At 50.3% G+C, this 19,617-nt stretch overlaps 1 protein-coding gene across 1 annotated transcript in view; it reads left to right on the top strand.

Annotated features, from left to right (window-relative positions):
* Positions 1–15,591, top strand: part of CDH26 (cadherin 26) — a 32,484-nt gene extending 16,893 nt beyond the window's left edge. Inside the window, exons 10-17 of the mRNA XM_064475975.1 lie at positions 3,016–3,158; positions 4,404–4,643; positions 5,932–6,153; positions 6,695–6,825; positions 8,524–8,601; positions 11,665–11,728; positions 13,374–13,468; positions 15,373–15,591. Of these exons, the coding sequence (XP_064332045.1) occupies positions 3,016–3,158; positions 4,404–4,643; positions 5,932–6,153; positions 6,695–6,825; positions 8,524–8,601; positions 11,665–11,728; positions 13,374–13,468; positions 15,373–15,591 (1,192 nt within the window). The remainder of the gene's footprint in view (positions 1–3,015; positions 3,159–4,403; positions 4,644–5,931; positions 6,154–6,694; positions 6,826–8,523; positions 8,602–11,664; positions 11,729–13,373; positions 13,469–15,372) is intronic.
* The last annotated feature ends 4,026 nt before the right edge of the window (positions 15,592–19,617 follow it).

The raw sequence follows: 19,617 nt of genomic DNA, 5'->3' as shown, positions 1-19,617 counted from the left end.
CATGTCGGAACTCAGGATCTGTTGAAGGCTTGTGACTTCCAGGGGAAGACTTGGACTGTAAACTGTGGTTAATTTCAGTCAACTTCAGCTCTCAACACGGTAACAGTTACCCTTCCCACCTCCAGCCTCATGGAAGGCAGCTGTGCACCCGTTCCTGGAGCAGTGTGCACACAGCTTGTGAGAGCCAGGGTGGGCAAAAAAGTAACAGATGTTAATTCCCTCCTTATCAGTCATTAAATGTATAAAGTTTAAACTCTCCAATCAAAAGACAGAGACTGGCAGAATGGATCAAAACCCATGATCTGACTATATGTTGTCTTCAAGAGACTTTGAGATCTGAAGACACAAACAGGTTGCCTAACATCATACACAAAAAATTAACTCGAAATGGATCAAGGACCTCAGTGTAATGCCTAAAATAATAGAGCTCTTAGAAGAAAACATAGGACAGAAGCTTCACCACACTGAATGTGGCAATGGTTTCTTGGATATGACACCAATAGCACACATAACAAAAGAAAAATAGTCAAATTGGACTTCATGAAAATTGAAACATTTTGTGCATCACAAGACACTATCCACAGAGTACAAAGGCAACCCACAGAATGGGAGAAAATGTTTGCAAATCACGTATCTGGTAAGGAATTAATATCCAGAATATAGAGAGGACTTCTCAAAGTCAACAAGAACAAAAACAACAACCAAAAAACCTGATTCAAAAATGGGCAAAGAACTTGAATAGACATTTCTCCAAAGAAGATATACAAGTGGCCAAAAAACACATGAAAAATGCTCAGCATCACTAATCATCAGGGAAACACAAGTCAGAACCACAGTGAGACACCACTTCATGCCTAGGAGGATGACTACTCTCAAAAAACCAGAAAACAAGTTGTAGGGAGAATGTGGAAAAATTGGTGCCCTTGTGCACTGCTGGTGGGAATGTAAAATGGTGCAGCCTCTGCAGAAAACAGTATGATAGTCCCCTCACCCCAAAATTAAAAATTGAATTACCATATGACCCAGCAATCCCACTTCTGGGTATATATCCAAAGGAACTGAAAACTGGGTCCCAAAGAGGTATTTGTACACTCATGTTCATAGCAGCATTATTCACAGTAGCTAAAATGTGGAAGCAACCCAAATGTCCACTGCTGGATGAAGCAATAAGCGAAATGTGGTCTGTACATACAGTGGAATATTACTCAGCCTTAAAAAGGAAGGGAATTCCACAATATGCTACAACATGGATAAACTCTGAGCACATGATGCTACATGAAATATTCCAGTCACAGAAAGACAGATTTTGTATGATTTCACTTATAGGAGGTACTTAGAGTAGTCAAAAATCATAACGACAGAAAATCTAATGATCTTTTCTAGGGGCTGGAGGTGGAGGAGGTGGGGAGTTATTGGTTAATAGGTGTAGAGCTTCAGTTTTACAAGATCATATGAGCCAGGGGGGCGGATGGTTGCACAGCAGTGTGGCTGTATTTAATACCACCGAACCACACACTTAAAAATGGTTAAGGTGGTAAATTTTACATTATATGTATTTTACTACAATAACAAAAAAATTAAGCTGCCAGCATTTAAAAATCAAGAGATTATGCTAACCACCTGAATTGTCTGGATATTCTTGCAAAACAGGAAGATTTTGCATCCCAGGGTCGGTGTCCCATGGGGCCACGACCACCTGGGCAGAGCGAGAGTCCATCATGCCACTTTGACCTCTCACTGTCACTCAGTGGTTGGCCCAGTCCCCATCAGGCCAGCTTCGCTCATTTCTGGCACCTGCTTGGCCCCGCCACGGGCACTTGAGTTTGAGGTTCTTCCTTAGAGCAATGCTTCTCAGCCTAGCCATCGGGAAGGACCAGGGTTTGCTTCTAACTTCCAATTCACTGTGATCATTTTACAAAATATTTAAAAAATAAACTTAAAAAAATGATTACGTTCTGAGGGCCGGGGAATCACCATAATGCCACTGACCATAAAGCTGCCCAACACTTGGTCTCAGTTTATGCTGTAATCTCACCGTGGGCGGGGAACCGCCAGCCCCAGCCCAGCCCGGGGCCGCACACAGGCACGCGGGGCGAAGAGGCTGTAAGCAGTGGCCGGCCACCTGTGCCTGAATCAGAATCACCTGGAGGGCCTGCTACACTGCAGGTGGCTCGGCCTCACCCTGGGGCTTCTGAATTTGAGGCCTGGGGTGAGGACTGAGATTTGCATTTCTAACAAATTCCAAGGTGATGCTGGTGCGGCTGGGCTGGGACCTCGCTTTGAGAATCACCCGCGTGGAGCCGGGTTGTGTTCCCGTCCCGGGAGGGTGGTTGGTCCCTTTAAAAACCGAGTGGAGAGTCTGAGAAGACAAAGCCTTTACACAACGAGGGAGGGGAGGCCCGGGAAGCTTCGCTTTCTGCGGGGAGCTGTACCTTTTCAGTCGTTTGCCGCTGGGTGCCGGCGTTTTCTCCACGGGTCCCTCAGCGGGCAGCTGTGCCGGCAAGCCGGCTTGCTTCCTGCGGGGCTGCCGTCTGGTTCCGGAAGGCTCGGCGCGCCCGCCCGTCAGAACGGCATCCAGGTGCGCGCAGGCGCGGGGGACGCGGGAGGCCACGTGGACGGCCTGGGTTACCTGTGCCTGCGCGGAGACGTCCGCTCCAGGGAGAATAAAGTCTTCTGCATCTGTTGCAAGGACAGACTGGTTTTAACATTAGGCCACCAGGCAGCTGAAGATCGGCTTCTCCAGGATGAAACGTTTTCCTAAGGTGGACAGTTACGTGCGGCCCAACAGGACGAGGCACCGAGTGTTCAGTGAATATCGATTTGACACCAGCCCAGTCTTCAGACGCCTGGGCCTTTACCAGATTCACAAACATCTCCAATTGTTCATAGAATTTCCCAGATTACTTGCAATAAAAAGGGTGCCTGCTGTGATATATAGATTTAGATTTAGATATTTAATTTGTCTTCTGATGTAACTTTTTAATTTTAAAAACTGCACATGTTTTCTTCTACAAGATACACACTGGCTTATGATCCGGCAGACTGGGTCACCCTAGATGAGCGCTCAGGAGGGGTTATCACCAGGAAGCAAGTTGACCGCGAGTCGCCTCACGTAAATGACAGTTTTTACATGATCATCGCTCACGCTGTTGACGATGGTAAGCACTTGCCTAAAACCGTAGGGGAAATGTGTTTTCTTGCTCCTTGAGGGGAAATAACACTGGTGCAAGTCTTTCAGCACAGCTGGGAAAATATAGAAAGAAACTTCTCATCATTTTGCATCCATGCTGGTGATTATTTTTCATGATGATTCTTGAAATGGCAAACCAGGGGACGAGGCCAGGGGAAGGGGGCGGTATGCATTCAGAAGGACTAGTTAGGGAGCTGCTGCCAAACCCGGCGTCTTTTCCACCCACTTGCAGCACAGCCCTTTAGCCTTCTGTCAGGGCCAACTGCATGCGATAAACATTCAGCACAGGTTCCCTGTACCTGAACGGCTTATAAGGTGAGGCGAACGTGACTGTGTGGGACTTATGCTTCATAAACCAGACTGGTTTTATGGGCAGGTTTTAACACTTTTCTCCGTGATCTCTCAAGGCTGAACTTTTAAACCTACCAAAACATAAAGTTGGGAAAATCAAAAAGTTTCAGATAACTTTAATGATTGTATTTAAGAAAAATCTGTAAATTAAAACTTCGGTTTCCATGGATACGGCACTGTATATCCTGTGTGTATAATTAACAGTAGATTGTTGATGAGATAAATATTAAATCTGTGTCCCCAGTCAGCTCTAAGTGAGGAGAGTGAACGCACGTCTGTCTTCCTGTGATTCTGCTATGGTACCTCGATTTCATGGTTGGCACTTTGAAAAAATTTGAACTTTTATTCTGAGATAATTGTAGATTCATGTGCGGTTTTAAGAAATAATGTAGTGGGCTCCCAAGTGCCCGCCGCCCGGCGTCCCCATTGGTAACGCCTGGCGGATCTCTGGCGGGAGAGCACAACCCGGGTCCCCGCGCGGACACAGCCCAGATGCAGACCCTTCCGTCACCACGGCACCCCCTTCCCCACCCTGCCTTCTGCCTTAGCACTTGGCATGACTGATGTTTTAATTCACTGGATGATTCTACGTTCTACCTCATTCCACAAATCATCTGAGGGGGCAAGTGTTTTGTTAACTTCTCCTTCCCAGATATTCTGAGTTTTCAAAAAAGCAGGATAACAGATTGAGCACGTCTTAATAAAGCTGGAGACTTTGAAAGCGAAATGGCCTCAGTATTTCAGTGGAATGGTTCTTCCTCTCGGAGGCTGAGAGTGCTCACTTCCCAGGGCTTTGTGCGTGTGGAGCAGGCATTTAAATTAATAAGCTCCTTCCTGGACCCCCCCCCCCCACAACCACAAGGTGTCCCGCCGCAGACAGGGACGGGGACCATGCTGCTCTTCCTGTCCGACACCAATGACAACGCCCCGACCCTCCACCCCGGGTCTCGACACCTGGAGGTCTGCGAGTCTGCAGGGGACGAGCCCCTCCTCATCCAGGCAGAGGACGGCGACCTTGAGCCCTTCTCCGACCCCTTCACCTTCGAATTGGACAATACCTGGGGAAACACAGAAGACACATGGAAACTGGGGGAAAATCGGGGTGAGTATGTGCACTGGCCAGGGATTAAGGATGGAGAATGACAGAGACCTGACTCAGACTCGGGCGAAAGAGGAATGTATCGGTTCATGCAACTGAGAAACAGGCCAGGTAAGCCTGTGTCCCAGCAAAGCCAGGTGCTAAGGGGACATCCTGGAGGAAGCCTCTCTAGACCTTGGTTCTGTCTTTCCCTGGGTGCCTCTGTCTTCAGGCAGGCTCTCCTCTGGGGGCAGCAGGGTGGCTGCTGGGAGTCCCTGGGCCTCATCCTGGTACCTGGCAAAAGGTTTACATCCCCGCAAGCTTTGGGTCACCTGCCCTGCCAATACTGTGGGTGGGGGTTGGGAGGGCAGATGTGCTGACTGGCTGGATCTGAGTCCCCACCTGGACCTGGCTGGGATCTGGGCTTAGCGGTCCACAGGGGCTGAGAGTTCAGGAAGTGTGGGCTCCCGCAGAGGAAAATCGGGATGGTTTTACCCAGAGGGAGCACTGGCATTCACCGTCAGCATTCTCCTTTGTGCTTCTATTAATGGGTCTGTAGGATGTGACATGCTTTTCAGTTGAAACTGTGAACTCATGTTTACAGTTCCCAGACCAGAATGTGTCATAAAGCACTGAACCGTACCCCAAAGAGGTCTGGCTTTTGCCTTGGTTTTTGGGAGGTGATCTCCAAGGCTTTGAATGCCCTGCCTGATAAATGTGTCTGCGTTTACCTAGGGGAGGGGGTCTTGTGTCCGTCAATAGGAACAGTGTGATTTAGGGTGTGGTCTTTGGGTTACGTGAGTGTGTGGGTATCAGTTAATAATAGGCCATGTGGGCAGCCAACCAGGTTTACAAGACCACGTTCTGATGAAGACCCTGGACACAGGGCTCGGTGAGCTTCCCTGGTTGGCAATATGCCACATGTACCTCATCATTCCCACTTGCCAGGAGGTAATGCCGTCCTGCCTCCACGAGCAGGAGAATTGGGAATTCTACATCTGGAGCTTTTCTAAACTCTGCCCCATGTGCCTCTTCCCTTGGCTGATTTTAATCCATATTCTTTCACTGTCATAAACCATAACCATGAGTGCAGTTTTCAGTGAGTTCCGAGTCCGTCTAGAGAATTACCCAAACTGAGGCTGCTCTTGGGAGCCCCTGCACCTGCAGGTGGTGCCGGAGTGAGGGTGGCCTTGGTGACCGTTCCCTCCAACTTCATGCAGAGCCTTGGCCCGTAGGCAGTGTTCTTAAATGTCTGTTGAGCAGCTGAGCAAATGAACAAGTGAAGGCAGGTAAGGTGCCTCTCCCTCTGCAGGTCGGTCGGTGGAACTTTTAATGTTGAGAAGCCTCCCACGTGGTGACTACTCTGTGCCGCTTTTCATCGGAGACAAACAGGGACTTTCCCAGAAGCAGACTGTCCACGTGAGGGTCTGTTCCTGTCCGGACGGATTCGTATGTGCAGAGCCTTCTGTCGCCGGAGCCGAACTTCCTTGGGGGGCCCTGGCCCCTGTCTGTGCGGCGCTCGTGGCTCTGGCAGGTCAGCAGGTGCAGGGGCTGCACTGGGGATGTGGCTCCTCTTCCCAGGCCATAACCCAGGGCTGTGGAGTCTTTGGGGTGGGAAGAGATGACAGCCAAGGTCAGCGGGATGGTTTTGAGAATGACTCATAGGCTTGTCAGAGTCCCAGACTCAGACCAGAGGTTGCCACCCAGGTCACTCAGTACGCAGCAACTGACCGCAATGGAGCCCATAAATGGGCCCATAGATGGACACCGGGGGCGACCCCATGGTTTCTAACAGCTGCGCAGCAGTGCACACAGGTCTAGGCTCCCAGGCTTGGCAAAGACTAACAAGGAAGCGGTAGACTATTGCTGGTCATGTGGTGTTAATCGGTCAGTTCAGCAGTTACCTAGCACCTGTTTACGCCCTGAGCTGTGCAAAATGCTGCAGCTACAGAGATGACTGAGGTGTGGCTTGACCCGGTGCGTTCACGGCTGGGTTGTAAGTCCACAGACCAGGTCCTGGGAAACCCTCTGACGTTGGTGACCTTGTCCTCGCTTCCCCATCTGTCTCATCACAGTCGCCCTGCTTTTCCTGCTGCGATGCTGTTCTGTGTCTAAAGCCCAGAGGCAGGGGCACCCCACCCTGCAGGAGGAAGGCCTCCAGACCCTGATCCCGTATAATGTCGAGGGCGGACCCGCGTGTACCCAGGTAGGGGCATGACGCCTTGTGTCTCACGGCGATGGTGCAGACGGCCACAGACACGCTGATCTCGCTCAGTGCCCTCCCATTTCATCCTCCCACTCGTGCTGGAACAGGGAGGAAGACACTCCTGTGAAAGTTGTCCAGGCCAGCTAAACTGACTTCTTGGCAGTGGCTCTCAACCAGGGGTGATTTCGCCCTCCATCCCCACCCTAGGGGAGTGTCTGGAGACAATTTTGGTGGTCACAACTCGTTGGGTATGCAGCAGGGGGACAATGCTTGTGGCACCTGGGGGTAGCAGCTGGGAACGGTGCTAAACGTCCTGCTGTGCACAGGACGGTCCCCACAACAGAGAAGTATCCAGTCCAGAGCCTCCGCAGTGCCGAGGCTGGGAAACCTTGTTTAGGGAAAATGAACTTTGCCAGGTGGAGTTTCTGTAAGTGGAAAAGATGTTAAGCTCCTGAGCTCAACGTGCCCACGCTGGCCCCCTGGCCGTGGTGTGGGTGCCGCGGGCCGAGCCCGCTGGCCTGCAGGGCTGAGCCCCGGGCCAGTGTCACAGCGAGTGAGCGTCACCCCGCTGTGAGGAGATGGTCTGGTTAACTTTGGCTCCCAGCAGGAATAAACAGGGAGATGGTCCAAACAATGGTTGGTGGTTGAAGAAGCTGGTGGCTGGCCGAGACCCCCAGGAGCCTTCCCACATTGTCTCTTCTCCACTGGCGCCAAGGAAGGGGCCGTTAGAGCCTTGGGTCGCGTTGTAGACGTTCATGCTATTAGGCCCATGTCCCTGCAGGCCGACTTCCATCCCTTCCCGGAGTGCAGACGGGAAAGCGGAGGCAGGTCCGAACTATCTAGATAGCAGGACCCCCAGAAGGAACCCCCGACCCCAGCAAGGAGCAGAGCGGGTACCTGTTCTGACTTGCTTGTGTAGTTTTAAGAAGGAAACCCTCCGGACAAACAACGGTGCTTTATGGAACAGACAGAATTCCCTGCCTTTGGCAACTCCCCTGGGCGCTGACGCTCAGCTACCCAGGAAAATGGAAATAACCCCTAAGCCAGGGTCTGCACTAGACTCCCGCGTGGGAGCCAGGCTGCCAGACTGGAAGGAGACCCGAGGGGAGGTGGCTCCCAGCACTGGCTGCGGGGCGGTGGGGATCTTGCTGGCCAGCGGCTGAGAGGTTGCCTCTTAGAAAGGAGGAGGCAGCTCCAGAAGCAGAGTGTGTGGAAGGGACCCTCGGTCACTGCAGGGCTGAGGCCGGGCAGGCTGGGGGTCTGGTGGTCAAGGACCAGCTGTCAGAGGGACGGGAGCGCCCCATCAGGGACTAAGAGCCTCCAGTCTCACCTTGTACCAAGATGATGTCCTTCCTCTCGTCTCTGACTCGCAGCTCAGGACACACCCCATTCCTGCCCCAGTATCTTCAGGGATCTGAGAACTGGGATCCAACAAACCTGGGTTTAGGGTCCAAACCTGTGTCTCATCAGATACATAATCTAACTGATCCTTGCTTTTCACATACAGACTGAGCTTAGTAATGTTTTCTTTCTCTCTCTCAGGTTTATTGGACAATTTAATTGATTAACACATGTAACGTCTTTAGTCTGTGACAGCACAGAGCAGCGTGCTTGGGAGGTGTTACTGCTTGCTCTCTGCTTTCATGTCTGCATCTGTAATTTCAGCCCCTGTCGGATTTCTTTCCCTGTGTCCCACAGGGAAGGTCAGATGTCAGGGATCAGATGCCATCCCAGTCCGCCAACACCACTGAGGCGCACACTAAGTTAGGAGCCAAGGTAAGCGTGGCTCATTTGCTGCTTGGGTTGAAACAGAGCAGTGGTTTGCTGATGGTTCCAAAGGTGGGGGACGCCCAGGCCCCCATCCCACCCACATCCCGGGATGACTCTCTGCAAGCCCACTCCACGCTCGCCTCCACCCCAGCCCCACCTGCAAAGCCTCTGCGGTTCCGCTCACCCTCATAGACCTCTCAGCTCAAGCGTCCAATGACTCAGTGTCCAAATTCCAGTCTGTCCAGGGCCACATCCACGACTTCTTGCCACACGCATGTGCCCCTTGTACTAGTGTATTAAAAATTGTTTTTGTTTAAAATGGACTTGTGTCCAAATGAAGTACACGTCTTTAATTACAGGAAATTTTGTATTTCAACTGTAAATAAAAAACCAGTTTGACTTGTAATAAAGAGCAGGTAAGTGGAAAACAGACACACTAGAAACAGAACCCAGTAATTCCAGGCAGAAAGTGCTGCCTGCCCGTGGCTCAGGGGCTCCCTCTGTGGGAAGAGGGAGAGAGCCAAGCCAGGCTGGCCCCAGACAGACCTCCTCCTTGATGTCATTAGGAGTGTGGAAGAGGAATTAGAAAGGGGCTGATTTTCTCACTGTGCAGTGCAGTGTCACTTACAACCCTGTTCCCAAGCTGTTGAACGTCCCTTCTCTGAGCAGTTGAGGATCCCACTACAGAAACAATGAGTTGACCCCAGGCTGCCGGCATTTACTGAGCAGGTTGCCTGGGTGTGGTGAGCAGGGCCAGAGCCAGCGGGCATCTGCCCCCGAGTCCACGCTCCCGGGGGGAAGGGCGCACAGAGACCCCAGAGGGCTGGTGGGGGCCTCTCTTTCCTTCCTCTTCGGCTGGTCTATGAGCTTCCAGAGGCCAGAAGCATTGCTCCTGAGCGGCACAATAAGCATGACCCACTGACCGTGCCCTGGGGTTTGCATCCCACAGACATAGTCCCCCTGATCTGTCACCAAACCTGTGCAGGGGGGTATCCTGTTTCCCCACTTACAGGGCAGGAGACCAAGGTCCCCAGCAGCTTCTATTTCTTGGTGTATCTCTGGGTTCCCTTCATGGTCTCCTGCAAATATTAAGTGCATCTGTGATGACTGGTCAAATAAACGGCCATTCACACGCCTTCCCTGAGTTAAGCTGTCACTTACGATTTATCGGGTAAGCTGATATTTTAAGTCTCTGGCAAGGCATGAACAATCTTAAATTAAACTGTTGCTAAGGTCCATTGCCTGCTTTATTTTCTTTGAAATTTTATTTCATTATTGCAGGGCTTATACTAAAACAACAGAAACCCAAAGCAAAACCTGCCCACAGTCCTGTCCCTAACCCTCAGCAGCGCCATTTATCTCCGTCACCTTAGACCTGGTCCGTGCGCATGCTCAGTTTTCAGGTGTCTGTGATGTCATCGACGGAGTGTTAAATCTGCATCTTCAGTCAAATGGGCTCACGCAGTTCCCTTTCTCTATAGTGTTTTTTTCTTGCATCTCCCCACCTTGCCTTTTCTACTCCCACTTCCCTCCCCCGCATCACAGTGCTAATTTTTATTTGTATATGAGCATATGCGCAGGGGAAAGGTGCACCTGCTTTGTTTTCAACTGGAGGGAAATGGGTTACCTCTGAGTAAGTCAGCATTTTCCCCCAGGATGTAAATGAAACGCTGCTATCTCCGTGGAGTGCATCGGACCAAGTACACTTTGTCCCGGGAACCCTGGTGAGTTGCAGACCTTCACTCCCTGCTGCTGGGACCTCACAGATGATTGACAGTTGGTTTCTTTGAGAGGCAGCTGCTCCAGAAGATTCTGTGATGCTGGTAGAACACACAGTCAGTGAAGATCTCGTCTGTCTAACTAGCTCTTGTGATTGCTGGTTGTGATTGAGTTGTTTGACAGTCCTGATCACATGTGACACTTTTTAGAACACCCACAAATAAGTACCTTTCCTTGTGTCCACTGAAGGGCACCAGAGATACTCTAAGACCAAGAGCCCATGGCCCTGGCCCTGACCACATTCCAGCTCAGGGACTCCATCCCTCCTGCCAAACTGAGCCCTGACTCCCCGTAGCAAGTCCTTACGGACCCCAGGTTCAGATCCTAGAACTAGTGCTTGGCCTTGTCACGTGACTTTTCTGAAATAATATTAGACTCACAAGAGGTTATAAAAATAGTTCCAAGAGTTTCTGGGTGCCCTTCCCACAGCTTTCCCCAAGGACAACACCTTCCATGACCACAGTATGTTATCGAAACCAGAAAGCTGACGGGCACCACACTATGAACACAGGTCTCAAACGCAGGCCTTATTTGGATTTCACTAGTGTACCTAGCTAACGTTTTAACAAAAAGTTCTGCTTTTCTGACAAGAACTAAAAGAGGTATTCAAGATCCAAAGAGCAACACTTTTTATGATGGAAAGCTTCTGAAAAAGAATTGAAGATCTTTATGATTTCATTATCTTTTCTGAGGCTGTGTTGGATAAAAATGTGCTCTTCCTCTTTGCACAAACATGATGCCATGAATCCTTGAGAGGGCCTGTGCCTGACAGCGCGTCCCTCTGGTCTTGGTCAGGCCAGCTGCACGGACACGGGAGCTGGAGGGCCCCACGGCCCCACTTGGAAGGGCCTGTGCTTGGTTGATGCTCTACTGTTGCCATCTTGAAATTCTTACTATTTGGATAAGGGGCTCACATTTTCATTTTGCACTGGGTCCCGAAAATTATGTAGACAGTCCTGGGTCACAGGGTGGGGTGTGCCTCACTCACAAACATTGAGGCCACGCTTGTGGCCCAAAGTGAGTCTTACATCCCTCCTGCCAAATTGAGCCCTGACTCCCAGGGCTCAGGACGGGGCTTGAAAATCTCACATCCACATGCTCCATCCCCACAAAGCAACTCTGAAGCACACCTGTGCTGTCATTAGAACTATTACACCTTCAGTGCAAAAAGCGGTACGACCGCAAGAATTTCTAGCTACGTGTTTGCATCCTTGGGTAATTTACGTGAAACCAATCAATACTTCATTCTTTTCGCTTTGATTAATTCATTCCCCATTCTCTAAATTCAAGGGTTGTGGCGTGCTTTTTGAGCCAAGAGGCGTGAAGAACAAGTACTCCACTCCTGTAAGTACAGGTGAGGGTGTCACCACGAAGAGCGACCTTTCTGTCCTTGTAGCTGTGGGAAGCCCTGAAAATGGGGACCTGGGAAGGGAGGAGGTGGCAAAAATACACCCAACCAACGTCCAAATAAGCTAAAAGAAGTGAATGTGGAAAACAGATGAGAAGTTATTGAAGTGCAAACATCTAGACTTGAAAGCATACGTTTCTTGGCAAGTTTCCTTTGCGGCTGAAAAGCCAGGAGCTTGGCGAAGGCCTGAGTCCTCTTCTGCTACGATTCTTTACAGATTTATAGAAGATTTTAGCTAAGGGGCGTGGAAGCCATCCAGTCCATTTTTTCCCTAAACCTTTCCAGCAGCAGAATCCTTCTTTACAAAAGAGATCCTACAAAGAAATCCATTATAAGAGAACAGACAAGAGTAGCAGCTTTTCATTGGCACCGGTTTTGAGCGCACTGATGCTCACTAACATGTGTCCACTACCAAAACAACCCACACAAATAGTGGTGCTGTTGAAAACAAGCAAAAAGTAGAAGTTGGATGCTGCAGACGAAGCTTGCAAAGTTACATTATCTTAGTGCCTGACTCATTATATCGTGTTGTTATAATTGGTTATTAAAGTATCAAGAAAATCTCAATTTAGGCCACTAAGCAGTTTCAAGTGTTACATTTTCAGGCAGCTCAATTTATCATATCAGTTTCTCTTTGATTCAGCAAACAAGCGACCAAAACCTTCATTCATGTGTCATAAAAGCAAATTATAAAATTTTTGCTTTCACTAACATGTTGGGGGGACTCAATGAACAAGAGGTAAACCTCTTCCACTATATTATAACATTAAATACTTAACAACTCACATAATTAAAGGGAAATTCAAATCCTCTTGCTGAAGCATCTTTGAGGATGAGGCACAGGTCCTGGAGACACACCTGAAGCCAGCGTCTCAGGGCAGAGAGGCCGTCACAGCCACGACAGAGACACACACAGCCAATGCAGCCAAATGCAGTGAGCAGCAGGACCTAAAGCTGGCTTGGGACAGAGTCCACCCTGCGTTTCCCTGGGGACTGGCGCAGTATCTTCCACCAGCCCGGGGAAGGCCTGCCGTGTCTGACCAGTGAGCACATTGTCAGAGGGCCTGCATCTCCAGAACCTTCGGCTGAGAGGCCCACAGGGCCAGCTGAGGGCACACATCTCTGGGCAGCAGGTCCCTAGGGTGTTTGTAGCGGTCACACCTTGCTCTCTCTTTGGCTAAGAGCATTTAGTTCAGTTCACAATGGTGTGGTGTGCACTGATGTATACAGAGAGCTATGTGTGCAGACAGGTGTGTGGAAGTATGCATACACATTTCTGTGCATACGTGTGAGTGTGTGGGTGGGTGTGTGCATCCTCAGGTCCATGTAAAATTATCCAGACTTTACTTTGTTTTTGCATACGTCTTCTGGAATACAGTAAGTACCCTTAAGCCCAGGGATGATCAGAAGTCACTTCAGCCGTAAAAGCGACCAGCGTTTCAGAAACAAATCCTATCGCATCTCTCCCGTTCAGACTTGCCCGATGTCTTGCCTTTGCACTTGAGATAAAGTCTGCAGCCCTGAGGTCCAAGGTCCCGGGGGGGGCCTCCCCTCCTGTCTGGTCTCTCCCTGTGCTGTCCTCCGCCTGCAGGTCTGGGCTTCCTCCAGGCTCTCAGCCTTTGCCGGTCCTTCCTCCTCCTCGTGGCCCCTCTGCTCCTCATCCTGAGAGGCCCGGGTGCAGGCTGGGTGAGGTCTCTCTCTCACCTTCCGCGCCCGCGACTCCTGTTCCTCCCACCTGGGCTGCTGTCCCCCACCTGTGTGAGCCTGAGGGGAGGAACATTTGGGCCCCGGAGCCTCGCTTGCCTCACCCTGCGTGGCCCTGACTCCCCTGATGCAGCTGGGAATCTGCCCACCTGGCCTCTGAGCAACGCCAGGGGAGTCCCTTCTCCTCGCTGGGCAGCAGCTTCCTGTCTGCAGAGGAGCCCTGGAGCAGCCAGACTGCCTATCAGGGGTGACTGGGCATGACGGTGGAGGAGCTGCATGAATCTAGTGCATGGCTGTTCTCATGTAGCGTCTGACTTACCTGCATTCACTGTGCACCTGCCCGCACGCACACCTGTGCTGAGTGGCCCGTGTGGTTGGGGACCAGGTCCCTGCCCGGCTGGGCTGGAGGAGGCTGCTTTCCAGCTGAGGACCACGCTCCCTGGCCCCCAGGCAGGCAGGGAGGGTTTCTGAGTGCGTGCTCGGAGCTCTGCACCGGGCGGCGTGAGAGGAGGGAAAAGCAGATTAGAAGGCTTGTTTCTTTCGCTCGTGAGCCTGTTAACTTGGTCGGGGTCTGTGATGAATAATTGATCTAATGGAGGCCTCATAAAACTGCTGAGTCAGGGTGCAGCCACCTCGGCTCTGTCAACGGCCTCGGGAGTTCTGAGCACAGATCCCTCTGCGGATTCTGGTCTGCGCTGTGCTTACCAGGTCCCTCATTAATTACCTACTTGGTGGCACTGAAGGGATGTGACTCGACTGCTACCACTCTGGCCAGAGCTCTTGGATTCCTCTGACAGCTGGGAGAACTTCCTTCCTCCCCAGCCCCATGGTGTTGGCCACATGGTGACCACAGTCCTGAATGAGTGGACCAGGCCATGGGCAGATGTATGGATGAGAGGTCCCACGTTTACCTGTGGGCACCGAGTCTGAGCACCAATAGACACAGGGCCAGGAGATGGTGTCCCTGCTAAATGGAGAGACTGGGCAGTGCGGGGAAGGTCCTGCGAGACAGAGTAAGTGAGGGACAGCTGGCTGCCAGAGTCAAGGGGAGGGTGTGGCTGAGAGCCTGGGGACAGACAGGGGTGGTCTTTGTGGCTTCTCAGCTTCCTCTTTCCAGGCCCTCCCCTGTCTCTCCCCCTGGGGCTCTGAGTCATTGGCTGTGAATGTCATCATGTCCTAGACAAGTTCATTCCCTCAAAAGCTGTCATTATCCAGAGATGGGTTGGAAGAGTCCTGTAAACCCACTCCCGCCTAGGCCTCTGGCTCAGGCTTCCCTCAGCACTCTTCTAGAGGTGTCTGCAGGCACACAGGTGAAAGCCCTCTACCCCCATGCATCCACCCACCACCCAGCAAACATGTATTGAATCACTCAGACCAGAAGAAGCCAGAAGGGCTTCACAGGGAGATGGCTTGGGCCCTGAAGGATGAGGTGGAGTTTGCTGAGTGGAGGTCGGCAGGTGGGGATGGTCATTTAAGAAGGGGACAGCAGGTGCAAGGGCCAGGAGGGGCGGGGCAAGGGCCAGGAGGGGCGGGGCCAGCACCCAGGTGGCAAGGGTTCAGCCCTGAGTAACGAGTCCCTGAACAGGTGGGTGGGCAGTCTTCCCCAGGGGTCCTGTCGTGCCACCCAGGACGGTGCCTCCATCCCTGTCACAGTTCCCTCACGGAAACCAGCTGCCAAGTGTGAAGGTGTCTTTCCCCTCACCTGGCTGCCGTTTCTGAGTCTGAGGACACTTCTGTGACAGCGGGGGCCGGGGCCTGCCTGCACTGCACCGAGGCGTGTGCCCCGCACACAGAGCCTGGAGAGGATGGGCGTTGGGGGGGGGCGGGTAGGACTGGTGTGGGGGGAGCCTGGCACTTACCTTCTCTGCCCGGCCTCCATCCGGCAGCTCTGCGGCGCGGACGTCTGGGAGGATGACCCTGGCTGCCGGCCTCGCGTCTACACGGAGGAGGGCGAGTGCGAGCCAGCCGAGAGCCTCAGCTCCCTCGCCTTCTCAGAACACAATCTGCTGCTTGACTTGCTGGACTCTCTGGGGCCAAAGGCTGCGCCACTGGAAGAAATATATTCTGAGACGGCCATTCTTTCCTTAAAAAAAAGCATATTTTGATGAATTGGAATAATTTGTTAAAGGGAAATCACCATTCTAGAACACTTTTTCCTTTCTTTCCCTTTTTTGTTTTTAAATTACCTTCTAGTCTTAGAATGAGGTTAAAACTGAGTCTGGATTAACTGCTTCGACATTCTCAGACCACACATCTTGAACCAAAGCAAAACAGCAGGTTATGCTTTTTAAAAATTTGATTTGTCAGATTTTCTAGAGAAACTTGAATTGTGTAATTCCTTGCTTCCACCAGTGGCCCAACTCTGAGGGTAAATGAATCCACACATTACCCCAGCGATCTGGGAACAACAGGTAATACTGGGGAAAACAGATTTGGTTAAGTGATTATTTTCATTTTCATTTCATGATCTTGCTTCCATTTAAGTGAAAAGTAAATGCGGCAATGTTTGCTAGAACATCTGTGATCGGTATTGTTAGTTATTAAACACTATCTCCTCCCTTTGCACTTTGAGTAGGTAACTAGATAAAATATGTTATCATGAGAAATGATTGTGCTTAAAACTTTATCAGCAGTACATACTTAAAAAACAAATTGACGTAAATTAACTTGCATGTATTATGCAAGTAAAATAATTTAGGAGCCTTTGAATGAATAAATTCTGATTTTTTTTTATCTTTACACAAAACCATAAGCTTTAATTGATTTTTACTTGTCCACTTACTGCTAGTGTAAGTTGTTGGGGAGGGGATGTTCCCTTTAAAACTCTAAAAAATATATGTAACTACCAGGACGTGTGCCCTATATACACATGGTTTGCTTCTCTGAGTAATCGGTAAGAGACTGGTAAGCAAACCTTGAAATGCTAGCAGGACATTTTATGTATACACTGGATATCTGAAAGTCTATGGTAAATGCTAACAAATTTGTATAATTAATGAGCATAGTCTTTTGAGAGTGTCCTCTTGAAGCCTAGGGATAAGTCAGGAGAAACACGTTGGTGTTGAATCAGTGAAATGTTATATTAAACCTAAGTTTTAGCCGACTCAGGGTAAAAACTTCCCCTTTCTTTCTAAAGAAGCTGTGCAAATATTCACTTTAAAGAGATCTCAAGAGTTTTTTGTACGCAGTTACTTCACTCATCACCTAGTGCTTCGTGTAACGGAAAAGGGAAAACCAGCCCCGAAGCACCGGAAGGTCTGAAGCTGGCTCCCTGACGTGCAGAGCTACTGTGCTGATGCTGGAATGGCTCCAAGGAGAGCCTAGCACATTTTCTGGGTAACTCAGGCCAACAGTAATTTTTCAGAAAAGTATCCTTTTTGAGTCTGAGTGGTTGGCAAGGATCAGTAGGTGGTCATTAGACCTTCTTGGATCTGAGGCAAAGGACAGAAAACTATGGCTGTGGAGCAGATCTGGCCTACCTTCTTTTTTTGTAAATAAAGTTTTATTGGCACACAGCCGTGGTCACATAGTGCTTAAGGGCCGTCCACGACCGCTTTGTGCTGTCATAGCAGAGCTGCGCAGTCGCGATGGAGACGTATGGCTCACAAAGTCCAACACATTTACTTCCAGGCCTTTTAAAGATAAAAAAGAGTAAAGTATGTCGACCCCTTGGTTTAAGGCATTATTTTTGGAAACTCCACAGTGCATCAAATGTACCAGGATGGGTTATCCCATGGTGGGTGTCCACCCCCTGTGTTAAGAACAAATACATTGCCATCCAGTTTTGAAAGGTCTTAGAGAAGTTTGTTTTGGCTACGGGTAACCCAGTTCATCTACTGCTGGTCATGAAATCTTGGCAGCTGTTTTTGTGAATTCTTGCATTAGGAGGCTCTCTCCAACTGTTTTCAAAAGTAATAAAGTACTCATGAAAGATTCATGAGTGCCAAATCGAACAATTAGCAAGAACAAAATGTTATTATATGTTGTAGATATTTAATTTGACATCTATTAATTTTGATTTTGCTGTTTCCTTTGTGTATTTTGAAGTCTCTGTATATGTCTTCAGAGGTCTCGGGCCTGGGCGGTGTAGTGGCCAATGCAGACACTCGCCCTGTTGGCACGTTGGTGACGCATGCCTGGCATATGACACTTTGGCCTTTCCCTTTAGATGCCACTCTATGTATTGTCACCTGCCCCAACTGATGTCTGCAGGGGACATGCATGGATGTCGGCTGGTTCTCCCTACGGGTTCATTCTCAAGTCTGTCTACATGCTTAAATAGGTTTCCATTAGAAACATCAGCACCGGGAGGTCTGGGGAAAAATGTTAGCCTCCAGGGGAATTTATGTATACGCGGGAACTAAACCAAGTCTTATTAATGGCAACGAAGAAGGCAATAAAACAGAAATAGTAAATACTTTCCCTAGAAAATGTGATTTTATTAAGAACATTAGCCTCCAAATTACTTAGCAATGCGAAGATAGCTGCAGTCTCATAAGTTAAATATTTATTTTGCATTTCATCAGTTTTGGTTTTTCCATTTGCATTCACAGTCTCATTGGCTTTATGGAGTTTTTCATCAGAGGAGTTTGTTTTGCTTACTGTTATGATTTACTGAGCACAGACGCCATCTTGGTTGCTAGAAGTTTCCCACGTGAAACACTAAGCCAGGAAACCGCATTTTACGTCCCTGTGGAGCAGGCATAGCAACATTGCCCTCAAAGATGACACCGGGCAAAGACTGCAAACCTTGTGTCACCTTTGCCTTCTCCGAAGTGCGTGTGCCAGAGGCCAAACCAACCTTCCATCAGCAAGGAGGAGGAGGAGAGAGAACACTGGAGCTGTAAACTCAGGGGAGACCGGTCCTCTCACTTCTCCCAGCACAAGGACCCTTGTCCTGGAATGTAACATGAGTACAGGGCTGCAGTGATGGCTAATTGCCTCAATATCTGTCATGTGTCCTTCCTTAATAAAAAGAACCCTGAATTTGGGGCCATCCAGAATGGCAGTGACATTTCCCATCCTCCCTTGCAGCCAGGTATGGCCGTGCAACTAAGTTCCGGCCAGTGGAAGGCAGCTTCCTGGATATGTCCTGGGAGGGTGGAGACACAGACATACGTCTTCCCTCTCTCCTCTTTCTACTGGCTGGAATGAGAATATGATGGCCGGCATGGGGGCAGCCATCCTGGACGTTGCCATTGGAGCTGACACGTGGTGCACCAGCAGGATAGAAGGGGTGGAGGTTTCTGGCACCAGGGAACCTGCCTGGACCCAGTCCTGGACCACCTTACTCTTGGCTCAAACTGAATTAAGTATGTCTCATTCAAGCCACTGCAATTTTGGATTTTCTGTCATTCACGGCCAAAACTACTCTTAACTGATACAAAATAAGGACCCAGAGGAGCGGGCTGCAGGTAGCAGAAATGGAACTTGGGGCACTGGCTTATCTATGATGCAGTCATGGGGCAGGGATGGTGTGGGCTGGAGGACGGGCGACCCGCATCGTGCAGAAACAAAGCATCTGCTAACAGCTGTCCTCTGTTGTGTTTCGAGATGCAGCCCTTGTTCTGAACAAGGATTGAGGGAGGAAGTGGGAGGAGAAACCTGTAATGTAGAGATGCATGAGCTACTTGTCGCTGCCTTTAGCAAAGTCCCACAGGAGAGAGGGACAGGCTCCTGCTGGCCAGGACTGGGGCGGAACGGAGGAAAGGCCGTCTGCCCGCAGCCTGCCATCTACGCTGACCGGGAGCTGGGTGATGTGGAGCCTTGCGGGGCTGAGAGAAGCAGCCGCTGCATCTCTCAGATGACATCAGTCGTTGGAAAGATTTTGTGAAAAGCAGGGCACTTAGTGGAAAGTAGAACCAGTGCCTCGTCCTGCCAATCCGTGAGCCTTGTGGCCAAAGTCCTTTGCAGGGTGTTACCTTCCCGCCAGGGCCGGTGGCTTCAGGCAGCTCAAGGCGGGCGGGCGCCGTTGTGCTGAGAGACAGGAGGCTTCAGCCGAGCGTGGAGGCCGACAAGGAAAGACCAGGTCCTCCCCAGGCAAAAATGACACTTCCCGGCCCACCTGGAACTGGCTGTGACCAGGGGAGCCCGTCCGCCAGCGGGACCCACGCTGCGGAGCGGAAGCATAT

This window comes from Camelus dromedarius, chromosome 18 (genome assembly GCF_036321535.1).
Source record: "Camelus dromedarius isolate mCamDro1 chromosome 18, mCamDro1.pat, whole genome shotgun sequence".
In the NCBI taxonomy this organism is placed as follows: Eukaryota; Metazoa; Chordata; class Mammalia; order Artiodactyla; family Camelidae; genus Camelus; species Camelus dromedarius.
This window is presented reverse-complemented; position numbering and strand designations above follow the sequence as displayed.